At 45.5% G+C, this 12873-nt stretch overlaps 1 protein-coding gene across 2 annotated transcripts in view; it reads right to left on the bottom strand.

The window, feature by feature from the left end:
* Window positions 1–12873, bottom strand: part of Kcnd3 (potassium voltage-gated channel subfamily D member 3) — a 218978-nt gene that overhangs the window by 5607 nt on the left and 200498 nt on the right. Inside the window, exons 3-7 of one of the 2 annotated variants that reach the window (XM_031375083.1) lie at window positions 10040–10202; window positions 3264–3365; window positions 2828–2917; window positions 1370–1426; window positions 47–294 (exon numbers count right to left, since the gene is read on the bottom strand). In XM_031375083.1, the coding sequence (XP_031230943.1) occupies window positions 47–294; window positions 1370–1426; window positions 2828–2917; window positions 3264–3365; window positions 10040–10202 (660 nt within the window). The remainder of the gene's footprint in view (window positions 1–46; window positions 295–1369; window positions 1427–2827; window positions 2918–3263; window positions 3366–10039; window positions 10203–12873) is intronic. The other variant, XM_031375084.1, reaches the window with a different exon arrangement.

Genomic DNA, 12873 nt, shown 5'->3' with positions numbered 1-12873 from the left:
GGAATGACTCAAGCCTTTGGGGGTGGCAGGAATGGAAGCCACCCACCTGGTGGTAAGGGAGGGCTGCTCACTGCCCTGGATGTGGATCGTGCTGAGCTCCTGCATGCTGCGCAGGCGGGTGGCTGGCAGGTTAGAATTGGGCAGGTGTGTGGTCTTCTTGCTACGGCGGGAGCAGCAGGTGGTGGTGAGGCCAGAGTGGCTGGATAGAGAAGGACTTCTGGTGGAGGGGTAGTTCTGCATTGAGCTCTCCATGCAGTTCTGCTCGAACATCTGCTCATCAATAAACTCGTGGTTCTGGGGGAGGAAGGAGAGAAAGTGAAAAAGAAGAAAGGAGGCAGGACAGAGCTCCAGTCTCTGCTGGCTGCCTGTCTACTAGGGGCCTTTCATGAATGACGCCCAGATGCCTGGATTACAGGTAAGTGTTTGGGAGGGGTTTCATTTCCACAGATGTCAATGTTAAAAGAGTCAAACTGGCCTCCCTGGCCATTAGATTGGACAGGGACACAGTTGTTAAATCATTATGTTTCATACACTCCATTTACAGCTTTGAGTAGAAGGGGCTCAGAGAGACCTAGGGGCATCATCAGAACTGGAATCAACATTTTTTTCAGTAAGCTCCGAAGCCACTGAATATGAATCTTCATCTTTACACATCTGATGACTCTTACAGGTGTGACATAACTTTGTAAACATTTCGGACCATTCATAGAATTGGAGGATCAGTGTTCTTGAATGCAAAGGGGTCAAATTGCCAGGGATAATGTTTCTTTTAATTTTTTTTTTCTTTTTGCCTGGTTAAAACATATAGAACAAACTACCTAGTGGTACAGGATTCCCTAGGTCAAATGTAAGCATGGGAAAAGTGTTAACAATGTCTTGACTATAGGCCATGAGTGTGGCTTGTAGCTAAACCCAGGACAATTTGAAAATGGCTGTTTGGCCAAGGTGATTAAAACTTTGTGGCATTGGCAGTGAGGCTAAGGCTGTCAGAATGAGGAGAAAGAGAAGTGTAAGAACAGAGATCAGATAAAAGAGTTCCCTGGTGGCCAATACCAGAAGTTCTCAGGTAACTTGGGAGGCAGCATAGAGCTATGTGGCACTTGGGCATTCCAGAAGAAATGAACCTTGAAGCTGAAGCCCACTGTCCCCTCAGCCCCTGGGGAGGTCAAAGGAAAGAATGGGAAAGGAAATTGGGTAGTTTGGGTGCAAAACCACTAGGAGCCTGAGCTGGTACTGGGTGTGACAGCGGAGATAGCATAAGCCCAGGAAGAATCAGTTGCACATGCAGAAAACCAGGCTAGGGGTAAGCAGAGTAGATCCACAGACTCAAGATTCAGAGAGAAGAACAATTGAATTTATAAAGTTATACCTTGATGGTGGAGGTTCGTACAGATAACAGGGGATCATCCACAAGATAGGATAACCCCTACAGGACAACATGCCAACAGAAGATAGAAACACCATTGATTGTACATTCCAGCATTCCAGTTTTGACATTCAGTTTCTCAATCCCAGCATTCCACCCTCCAAATCCAACATTCCAGCCCTCCCTCGTTCCAGCAATCTGCTTCTCTTGTCTCAACATTTCATCTCCTGGTTCTGATAGGAGCCTGCTTAACCCAACACTCACTGTTTCTATCCCAACATTCTCCTCTTCCTAGCCCAACATTCCACCCCTAGCTCCCACATTCCATCCCTAGAATCTGGCATTCCAATATCCCATCCCTCTGATCAATCCAGCATTTTCTCAGACTCAGCATTCCACCCCTCCAGCCCCAGCATTCCATCTCAGAAACCCCCAGTACCAACATTCCAGCCCTTCAAACCCCAAGGTTTTCACCCATGTCCTTTTTTAATGTATACATTCCACCCAGCACATGCAACTTGGAATGGGCAGTGGGGTCTGGGCCTATCCCATTGGCAAGCTCAGTTTCCTTGGGAGAACTTCTAGATATGCATAGAAGGTTTTTGACTATAGGTGCTAGAGCCCGAGTTTACAGAGCACTTTCCCATTGGGAAGATCTCACTGGGTTTCAACTGTCATCCGTGGTATCCATTTTTGGCTCTGAGTAAGAGGCATCTAGCATCTAGGAGGCCAGGTTACGGGCTACTAGGAATTAAGAAGTTCCTTTCCAGAGTGTGCTGAGCCCTGACTCTAGGCTCCAGGGAACTTCTGGGAAGGAACAGGGAAGAGGTTCGATTTAGCTTTTCTATTCTGAGTTCTCCCACTTTACTGTTCCTAGTACCTTTTGCCAAGGGTTCAAGGTTGGCCCTACTGCCCTTCCTTTCAGGCTGTCAATAAGGCACAAGCATCATTCCCATTCCAGCTGTGGCACCCTAAGCCATGATCCCCTTTAACAATTGGCCTTTCACAATCCAAACTCCCTACAAAACTTCAAAGTTACTAAGTGGGGTGGGGACTGATACTGCCTCCTTCATTCATGTAGGCACAAAAGGATTGCATCAACCCAGCTACAGGGGTGGGACAAAAATCTACCCTGTGTAAATTCAGCTTGAGTCTTTTAGGGTGATGTCCATCAGAACTAAGAAATGAAAAACAAAACTCGTAGTCTTCAGTAATCAAGACACATGTTACAGGGGAATGGGAAGGCCATGGGAGTGGCTTCTTCTCTAGGGCTGTAGGACACAGCTGATCTGTCACTCTGGTGACCTTGTCCCACCCTTAGGGCCTTCATCTTGGGGGCTGAGAGACTATGGTTTTAGACTGGGAGGGGACAGGTTAACTATCTGGCCTAGGATGATAACCTATGTACAGCCTTGGGGGGACAGGGATGAGGCAGAAGGGGGGCAGTAGGCTGGAACTCACAGTGGTCTTTTCTAAGCAGTGTAGCAGGTGGTGGTGCTGGCTCTCGATGAGTGATGTGGTCTTGCCCATGTGCTCCTCTTCTGGGGTGCCCTAGTGAGAAAGAAAAAAAAAAAAGACCAAGTATAAAGCTGATGTCTTCTCCTCTTTCCAGCCTTTCCATTTCTTCATAGAAGGTAGAAGAGCATGAGAAAAATCTTGATAACCCATATTAGGACTTATCACCATAAAACATTGGCCTTGGGCTGGGGGCTCTTGTCAACAGTGGGTTTATGGGCAGCAGTGATATTTTATGGGAGAGGTATGTTGGTGGGAGCATTTGGAAATATGTCTCTGTCAGAGTCTAAACTGAAGCTTTCTGGATAGTGCTGGTACATGTGGAAGAGAAAACAAGCCTATTTCTATCTTACCTCCTCTGCCAGGTCTTTTGGGCACTTACCGTCAGCTCCAGGGCTTCATTGAGGAGCCCATTGCGCTTGCTGTGCAGGTAGGCATTGGAACTTCCTGTTTTGGCCACACGGATCCTGGCAAGGCGGGCCTTCTGTGGTTGGCAGACAATAAGAGAGATAATAAGATACAAGAAGAGCAAGCCCAGCAGAGCCTGTGGCCGCAGCTAACTTACTGAGCTCCCCCAGCATTGTCCGATAAAGGAAAATGAGCTCCTGTGTCCTAGCCTTATGCATCCTTCTATACAGATGCTAGAATGGATTGGAGACCTGTGTACCCACTTTTGCAGTTTAGCCACGTCAGGACTCTAGGAATCTTGGCAAACATTCAGCCTGGGTGGAGTCTTGGTGGAAGGAATACCATGGTTTCAAGTTCTCTCTCTTGAAGCTTTCATGACCTTTTCCATTCAGAATTTCACAATGCCATTCAATTATCTCCTATCCCTGATGAGACTGGAGGGTCCCTAGAGGACAGTGCGGGCTAGCTTGTCCTGGTTCTCTCTTGCATTCCAGTGTGGTTGGTCCCCCACATACTGTAGCTTCCCAAACAATATGATGATAATATGATAAAAGTGAAGAGAGCAATGGTACCAGTGACGGCTCTCAACTGCCGTGTCTGCTTCCTCCTAGCACACCACGAAGGCAGCATGCCTGCTTGTCTTGCTTTTACTTCTCTCCTGTGCTGGACCATAAGCTCTCCGAGGGCAGATGATTTGCCTTCTTTGTTACCAGGAGGCTCTTGATCTTTTTAAAGTTAAGAAATGTATTTATAGGTGCATGATTGACTTTGGAAGTTATTAGTAACTATATTAATGGAAGTATCGATATGCATCAATGCTGTGCACAGAAGTGGGAAGGATGTACTATACATAGAGGTGGCCTGGTGTGTATGTACAGAAAGGGGCACATTCCAATATCTCTCCTACAACTGAAACCCTCTCTGGGAAAGCCCTCAGCAGACAACTGACCCCCTTTGGCTTAAAGTACATGGTTTGGGCTTTGTAGAACTAGAACCAGCTCTAAGCTAGTGCTGTAAGATGAAGAAGAGTCCGTGAGATTCATAGTCCTAATCTGGAGTGGAAGAGCCTCTTCCTGCCTCTGGGTACCATGACACATGTAATCTGAACCTGGACTCTGAAAGAAGGAGCCTGGGAATGTGTGGCAACTTTCATTTCTTGTTATCCTCTCCCACATCCTGCCTGGGTTGGTTCACATGCTAAGAGGAGGCCATGGACTATCAAGAGAATCCCAAAGAATATGTTACGTTCCCTGTGTCCTGGGAACTCTCCCACTGGTCAGTATCTCCTTGCAGGGACAATTCAACTTTCCCCTGGTCTTTGAATGTGGAGAAGGAGCTAGAACTTATGTTTTAAAGGTATTCCTATAAATCCAAGGATGGCTGCTCCTCTCCATGGAGAGAATGAAGAGGAAGACATGCAAAAGAAAGGTCGGCAAGCTTCTCCTATCACTTCCCATCTCTGAGAACCATTCATTCATTCATTCTGTGTCTGGGATAAATCTGCCCATAAACCCTGCTGCCGCCTTCCCATGGTAGATGTTTATAGTCAAGTGAGTTCCTCATAGTTCATGGAGTTGGCTGCTGTCACTTTGGGGGAAGGTATTGAGGGCTGCATATGGAAATCCAATTGTGTAAAGCTCATTATAGCCTTCTATAATCTGATTGCCACTTACAGCCAGACCTCTCTCATATGTGGGCTCTGTCTTTATTACTTTCTGGAGATGAAAGGTTCTCCTGTCCTCCTCTGTGGCACTTCTTTTAATCTTATCTCACTCTGGATTCCATTAAAGTAGAAGATTGTCACATCAAACACACCGTATCGTTTAATCATTCCTAAGCGGGATACGGAGGTTTGAGGCATATTGGTACAACAGTCTCCTTCCATGTAAAACTTGGCGGTGCTCTCTGCTTGGTTTCGTATTCCTGAGGGTCGAGCCTTGAGCTTATGCACATTCTTTTATTGCCGGCATCCAGTACAGGTTCTAACACGGAGCAGGAGCTCAAGCAAAGCTTGTGGTGGCCAAAGAAGGAAGAGCAAGCACAGCTATCTGGAAGTCTGTGCTTATAAAGCTGTTGTAAACAGGCCCAGTCTTGGTGTGAACTGGTCAGCTTCCACTCTCCTCCAGGACCATAAGGACACTATGTAAGATAAGAGAATGTAGAGACCATGTAGGCTATTCCAAAGGCCAAACAGTTGAACCATGAGTTGACTTTTTAAGAAATGGAGTGCATGAGGGGAAGCCACTCAGCCAAGGTAAGGGAATGGATTAGAAAGGTTTCAGCTCACGTCTTCTAACTAGGAAGCCAAATACAGCACCTTTCTCACAGCATCTTTCTCTTTCCTCCCTGAATTCACCTCCTTTCTGGTATGCTTCTAACCTTCAAGACCAAAGCCCAGGAAGCTGAATCTTCAACGGGTACAAGTGGAACTTTAGGGTGAAGGAGAGAGATGTGTACCACACTGTCAGCCTGGACACAGCCAGACACCATTACAGATCAAGGTCATCTGATGACCCCCAAGGAACCTGTCACAATTGAGACTTCCTAGCTGGCAGCAGGCAGGGACAGCCTGCACATGAGTCTTTGTATATTTTGCCGAGAGGGGCAGGGGGAGGACAGGGGGTTAATGGAAACACAGGTAGTTGTACACTTATTTATCAGAAAGACATTGAGTCATGTTGTTATAAACATGAACACACGAATGCTCACTGCTCTTATTTGTAATAACTGGAAACCATTGCTATCCTAGATGCTCTTCAATAGACAACCATCCAATGGAACACTACTGAAGGAGAAAATTAAAAGGACTTTTTTTGGTGAATGGACTTTTTTTTTTTTTTTAAAAAAAGATTTATTTATTTATTTATTATATGTAGGTACACTGTAGCTGTCTTCAGACACCTCAGAAGAGGGCATCAGATTTCATTACAGATGGTTGTGAGCCACCATGTGGTTGCTGGGATTTGAACTCAGGACCTTTGGAAGAGTAGTCAGTACTCTTTTATTTTTTGGCGGGGGTGGGTGGGGTACTTTTTCGAGACAGGGTTTCTCTGTATAGCCCTGGCTGTCCTGGAACTCACTCTGTAGACCAGGCTGGCCTCAAACTCAGAAATCCGCCTGCCTCTGCTTCCCAAGTGCTGGGATTAAAGGCATGCGCCACCACCACCTGGCCCGCAGTCAATGCTCTTAACCATTGAGCCATCTCTCCAGCCCTGGTGAATGGACTTTAAATTTAAAAAGAAAAAAAATTTTTTTTGAGACAGAATCTTATTGAGTTATTTAGGCTAGCTTTGAATGATGTAGCCCAGGTTGGCCTTGAACTTATAATTCTCCCATTTCAGCTTCCTGAGTATCTGGCATTACAGGTCTGCACTACTAGACCTAGAATAAGGAATTAGTGATATAATTGGAATTAGTCTCTGGGAATTATATGGATGAAAAAGGCCAGCTCCTAAAGGTTACCTGCTCTATGCGTACGTATATGCAACTTTTTTTGAAATGAAAGCATTTTATAGGTGGAGATCAGACAACTAGTTCCCAGGAGTAAAGGAAGAGGGAGGTGTGGCAGGGGTGTGGTTATAAAAGCCACAGGGCTTCTCATGGTCATGCTGCTTCTGGGCCTGCAGGAAGAGGGAGGTGTGGCAGGGGCGTGGTTATAAAAGCCACAGGGGTTCTCATGGTCATGCTGCTTCTGGGCCTGCAGGATCCTGTGTGGGTAAGGACACTGAAACACACAACAACCCAAACCAAAAAATCCCTGGGGCAATCTGAAGAAGATGGGTGAGAGAGGCTGCTTCATATCATTTGTGTATTACATAGTTTTAAAATGTTACCATTAGACAAAACTCACCAAAGTATATAAGAGGTCTATTTTTGCAACTACATGTGAACCTATAGTTATTCCAGTAAAATATTTCTTGAAAAACAAAGGATAAGGTACTGGGGAGGGATGTAGTTAAAGGATAGAGCATTTGCCTACTAAGAACACAGCCCTGGGTTTAATCCCCAGCACAACAAAAGTAAAAATGTAAGCAAAACTAAAACAATCTCCCTTGAAAACAAACAATGTGGGGAGGGCTAGGGCAGGTGGATACTTCTTGAGGCCCTATCCCAAGTGCCTTTGCTGGACAACGTTGGCTCATCTTTAGTTCTCTTGGACCAGAAAAGACAGTCCCTGTGAATAGATGTGACACCCTCATTTCTTTTGGAGCCTTTATCCACCAGGCGTCTGGGCTGGAGCTTACTTTTATGTCTTTGCATCTCCCAGAAGCACTGTCAGGGAAAGGACTATCATTAGCTTCCCTAACCTCCTCCCTGTCCCATCTCTCCACTTTCACTAAGTCCCCTGAGCCAGCCTTGCCTGAGCTCACCATGACAGATTGAGTGCTGGGAGCAGGCAGTATTGTTTTTCCCTCTCAAGGAAGCCCAAGGTGAAGGAGACAGAGCTATGCAACCTTGAGGAGAAACAGTATCCAGGCTAGGTGAAAACGTGTAAATATTTACTTATTTCAAAGGATAGAGAAAGGGGTTGGGGAGGGCTCCTCTTGAGTAGCTTAGAGGGAGGAAAAAGCCAGGAAAAGTTGGCCCTTCTGGATTTTAATCACACACCATAAGCTTTATACAGTCTGTGGGAAGCATACAATGTTAAATTCTTTGCAGATGAGTTTCTTTGAGAAGTAGGAATGGTGTAGGGAGGGAGGGAAAGGTGGCTACAGAGCACAGCTACCTCTGGAGGGTCTCTCACCACCAAGTCTGGCACTTCTGAGAACCCTACCAACAGAAAAACCTGTGTCTGTGCTTGCGGGGGTTGGGTGGTGTTAGGAGGTGCAAGGGTGCCACAGGATTCCCTGGCCCTGGGGTTTAGGTATGAGAGCCAAGTTTTCTTTGACCCTTGATTTAGAACTGTGTGATAAATTTAGTCATTGTTCACATTCACCAGCTGCCCTGAGCAGGGAAAGATAAGACTTCCTTTCAGCAGTGTCTGGGAGTGAGGAGACCTTGACCTTGGATGAAGAGATAGAAGGGAGATGCTATAGGGTCGGAGGACCTCAGAAGAAAGAATTTATGACTGGCAAAATTACAGACCAGGTATGGGGACAGGGGAACAGGAAGGTAAGGAGGAGGTGACACAATGGCATGCAAGAGGTCATTTTTAGGATGTGGGAGCAGGCTTAGTATATGATTATATTATTCATCCTGTATTTTGCTATTTGTTTTCTGTGTAAGTTGTTATACCATCGTTAAAGAGTTAGCTTAAACTTGTGGCTTTTTATAACTTTGTTATGGCTAGTATGCACAGGCCTGTTCTGAGGTTCTAGATTCTTTTGCAACGCAGGAAGTACTCCTGCCAGTGGGAGCAAGTAATCTGGCCATTAGGCCTGTCACATGGAAGGTGCTTACATAAATGTTTGTAGAAGTGAAGGGATGGAAGAAAGACTAAAATACAGAGAGCAGAATCCTTGTCTCTAAGCTCATCATCCAACAAGGTGCCCTTCTGTCCTTTCTACACAGAGACTGACCTCTGTGTACACAGAGACACAGGTCATGACCTCCACAGCCTTAGACAATAAGGGTACCATTTTCATCCCAGATCAGAAGGGAAGTAGAAACTTCCCTTAAGTTATCCCTTGTCTTCTAGTCTTTCCCAACTGGATTGAACTTGGAATCACCCAGAACACTGGTGAGGCACACTCTGGGAGTATCTTTGTTGTCTAGAGAGAGACTCATTTAATGTGAATGGTGCCATGTGGGCTCAGATGAAAAAAAAAGGCAAAAAAGAAAGAGAGCCAAGCTCTGGCATTTCCCTCCTCTCTGCCACAGTCTGTCAAGAGATGAAGAATAATCTCCATCATGTGCTCCCCCTGTCGCCATGGTGTTTGAGGGCCAAGCAGGCAGACTAACCCTTCTGAAACTGTGAGCCAAATAGTTATGCTTCTTTTAATTATATATGACAGGCATTAGTCATAGCAAGGCAAATAATACAGGACCCTTGTAAAAGTATTGCCAGGAACCATCTCTGAATGATGCTTTGGAATTGTGGTGTGACTTTGCTGTCCCAGAGAGAAGCCTGAAGGCCATTAAGAGAGAGGAGTTTCTGAGCACAGCGGCTCTGTGTGGGCATCTTGTTCTGTATTTCACTTATCTGTCTTCTAGTACAGACCTGTCTTCTAGAACTGTCTGTCAAGTACAGACTTGACAGAACCCAGAACTTTGCCCAGGCCTGATGCTGACTCTCTAGTCATCAGCTGAGTTCTGTGACTTGACATGGCACCCTGGTGCTTACTAACATTTGATGTTCCACTTGACCTAGAACTCAGTGGCCACAGTCTCTTCTCCTCTCACAGTGTTCATTTTTCCGTTCTTTTCTGCACATTTATTTTTGTCACTTGGTTTTGTATAGGCCCTCAACAGGATATTAAAATGACATTTTGTTTCCTGGTCAGCTCTTGGGTGGGCTGCTTTAGTGGCCATGGCTGGGGGTGTAGAAATGGAGCTATGTGTCAGTTCAATAGATTACCTAAAAGGAGGACAGTTGGGTTCTGTGTCAATAACTGAAGATTTGTTGCATTCTATAGCAGCAGACAGGGGCTAACTGAGGACATTGGTGGGTAGGAGGATATGACAGTGCCTCGTCTTTCCAAGCAAGAGGAAGTCTACGCAGGAATCCTCCAAAAAATCTAGGACTGGCAAGGCTGCCTGAGTCTCCCACCCTTTCTACTCCCCCCCCAAACCCTGTTTCAAAAGGCTTACCTTTTGTGCTCTGCGTTTATCTGCTCTCTGGTTCTGGTGGTAGATCCTGCTAAAGTTGGAGACTATCACAGGGACTGGCAGAGCGATGACCAGGACACCGCTCAGAGAGCAGATGGAGCCGAATATCTTCCCTGCAATTGTCTTAGGCACCATGTCTCCATATCTGTAAGAGAGAGGGAGAGGGGTGGGCACGAGAGAGATGTAAGTAAGGGGGCCATGTGGGAAACAAGTGGGGCTTCTCAGCTAATTGCTCACTTGCTCACACATTCATTCATTTATTTGTTTATTCATTAGTGTGTCACAGTAGTACTACTAGTAGTAGTAGGTATCAGGGCTACCATCTCAAAGTGAGTAAAAGAAGCAAACTCCTTATGTTCATGGAGCTGACTTTCTAGAAGGAAGACCACACACAAGTAAATGATCACATTAAAAAGCTCTGTGGGAAAAAGGTAACCAGACCCAGAAGGCAAAAGTTACATGTTCTCACTCCTATGTGAATTTTAGCATCAAGATTTAGACTTGTGGTTAATTTGGAGTATCTGTAGAATGCAGACACCCAGAAAGGGACCATTGGTGGTCCCTTAAGGGAGGGAGGATAGTGGGATAGGGGTGATAGGAAGGGCAAAGGAGAATAATGGGGAGAGGCTTAAGAGGGGAGAGCGATAAGGACGGAGGGCAAGGAGGGGTGGGGAGGGATGACTAACTCCAAGGATGTCTGAGAAAGCTATAAAGTAACCTACTATTTTATAACCATGTTTATCATAATTACACATATATACATACACATATATTTATATATCATACAAATTATGATATTAATATATTAATCCCTATGTAGGATTATAAAGATATGTACATATATATCGCACAAAGGAGTTTAAACGATTTATTTATTCATTTTATGTATAAGAGTGAGTATGCTGTTGCTGCCCTCAGACACACCAGAAGAGGGCATCAGATCCCATTATGGATGGTTGTGAGCCACCATGTGGGTGCTGGGAATTGAACTCAGGACCTCTGGAAGAACAGTCAGTGCTTTTAGCCACTGAGCCATCTCTCCAGCCCACAAAATAGTTTAATTGCAGTTCTTCTGCACAGGAATTAATGCTCCTCCCAGAAGCTATAGGTTGCCGAATAAAAAGCCCAGTGCTGGGTGTAGGATCCTTCCCCCTGAGTTGTCAGTCAAAGGTGTCTGGAGACCCCCAAGACAACATAGGCTAGTACCACACTCTTGGTTGACACCAGAACTTGGTAAGTCTCTACTGCTAAAGGCACCACACACACTGATCATGGTACGGAGAAATCAGTCAAGTTGGTACTGACCAGGAAGCTTCCTCTGTGCTGGGCAGTTTTCATAGCATTAGAAAGTGCTATGCAGGCCTCTGGGGTCAGGGGAAGTCAACACTCTTACCCAGCTGTGAACCCTGTAAACTGCAATCGACGGCAAGAGATGCCATGGATGACAAAGTAGAATGAATGTTATGGGGCAACCAAGAGCTTTTGTTTAGGTTTAGGGCCTGATCCACAGGAGTCCCCACCCCTAAATGAGGAGCTATGGATATCTGATGGCTTTTAGCAGGGAGGAACAGTCAGCTTTCTGTGAAGCTATGGCTCCTGGAAAGTCAAACACAATCCCGGGGTGGCCATATCCAGAAGTATATGGGCAGCAGAAACTGGAGCTGATGAAACATCAGAGACATTTCTTTTTGAGTAGATGGCAACTGATGCAGAAATGCACAACTATTTAAGTTCAGAGACTTATTTAGTTGTGCCATGCTCTGCCACAGACAAGGCATTGATATCATATTTGTGTCCCTAGGCTCAGGAACCATAATGGATGAGGGGACAAAAAGATTATAAGATCTGGAGGTTGGGGGAAGACTGAATCTAAAGAGTGTCCTCTGGCCATGACAGAATGGCAGCACTCATGAACTCACAGTTGCTGTGTTTGCCTCCACAAGATCAAGCCAGTCAACACTGTAGCATGGAGTATGAAGGGCTTCAAGAGTCCCCATAGTCAACTGAAGAGATGAGGACGTTTGATGGCTTTGGGGGAGGGAGGGACAGTTAGTTTTCTTTGAAGATATGGTTCATGGTAGGTTGACCACACTCTAGTGAGTGACTGCACACCAAGAAATATATAGACAGCACAAATTAGAGTTGATGCAACAACCAAAGGAGAAGGAGGAGGAGAAAAAGGAAGAGGAGGAAGAAGAGGAAGAGGAGGAAGAGAAGGAAGAAGAGGAGGAGAAGAAGAAGGAGGAAGAGGAGGAAGAAGAAGAGGAGGAGGAGGAGGAGGAGAAAGAAGAGGAGGAGGAGAAGGAGGAGGAGGAGGAGGAGGAGGAGGAGGAGGAGGAAGAAGAAGAGGAGGAGGAGAAGGAGTTTTGTAGTTGTAGTAGTTATAAATAGTAGAAAATTGAGGTGGATAGGACAGATGTGTGCTGGTTAGTTTTGTGTCAAGTTGACACAAGCTAAAGTCATTTTGGAAGAAGGATTCTCAATTGGGAAAATGCATATAGTTAAGTCTGTTCAGTGCTTTCTTCATTAGTGATTTATGTGGGAGGGCTCAGTCTACTTTAGGTAGTGCCAACCCTGGGCAGGTGGTCCTGAGCTGTATAATACAGCAGGCTGAGTAAGCCAATAGGAACAAGCCAGAAGACGCTGTTCCTCCATGGCTCTGCCTCAGTTCCTGCCTCTAGGTCCTGTTTTGAATTTCTGTCCTGACTTCCTTCTGTGATGGAGTGAGATCTAAGACTTGTGAGCTGAAAAAAACCTTTTTCTTCCCCAAGCTTCTTTTGATCATGGTATTTTATCACATCAATAGAAACTCTAGC

Source organism: Mastomys coucha, unplaced genomic scaffold (assembly GCF_008632895.1).
Source record: "Mastomys coucha isolate ucsf_1 unplaced genomic scaffold, UCSF_Mcou_1 pScaffold16, whole genome shotgun sequence".
NCBI classification, from domain to species: Eukaryota; Metazoa; Chordata; class Mammalia; order Rodentia; family Muridae; genus Mastomys; species Mastomys coucha.
This window is presented reverse-complemented; position numbering and strand designations above follow the sequence as displayed.